Raw genomic sequence first — 486 nt, 5'->3', positions numbered from 1 at the left:
TTCATCTAGACCGTATATGGCCGTTCGCTCGCGAGTACGCTAAATCACAACAAAACTACCCTAGTAGAGCCGTACCCACGGCATCACAGCGTGCACAGAGACATGGCGCCTACTAGCTACTACCATACCGGGTCCTCCCCACCGCGTCACAGTCAAGCTCACGCAGGCAGAACAGCTAGGGACGCCCGCACGCACAGGAGACTACACATGCGCCGACGAGAGAGAGCGACCCCCCCACATAAATTACCCGCCTCTCCGCGAGTCAGTTCGGGGCGGAGCCAACCTTGACCGGCACCGCCGCGCCGGGCGGCAGCGAGGCCGAGTCGGACCTCCGCCGCCCCTTGAGCACCAGCTTTCCTCCTGCGAGCTCGTGGACGAGGATGCCTGAGGCGGCGGCGCGCTCGAGGATGGCCTCGCGCGGGAAGGCGTCGGACAGCTCGAAGAGGGGGACGTACTTGAGCAGCATCGCCGCCGTCCGCACCTGCG

General features: G+C 64.8%; 1 protein-coding gene across 1 annotated transcript; it reads right to left on the bottom strand.

Moving 5' to 3' along the window:
* Positions 1–262: 262 nt before the first annotated feature.
* On the bottom strand, positions 263–466 carry EMIHUDRAFT_317372 (hypothetical protein; the record flags this gene model as incomplete). The annotated part of the gene is made up of 1 exon (XM_005756812.1): positions 263–466. The coding sequence occupies one exon, from the start codon at positions 464–466 to the stop codon at positions 263–265; it is 204 nt and encodes a 67-aa protein (XP_005756869.1).
* Between the last annotated feature and the right edge of the window lie 20 nt (positions 467–486).

The sequence above is a fragment of the Emiliania huxleyi genome (genome assembly GCF_000372725.1).
Source record: "Emiliania huxleyi CCMP1516 unplaced genomic scaffold EMIHUscaffold_949, whole genome shotgun sequence".
NCBI classification, from domain to species: domain Eukaryota; phylum Haptophyta; order Isochrysidales; family Noelaerhabdaceae; genus Emiliania; species Emiliania huxleyi.
The sequence above is the reverse complement of the archived record's forward strand: the minus strand, read 5'-3'. Positions and strand labels throughout refer to the sequence as shown.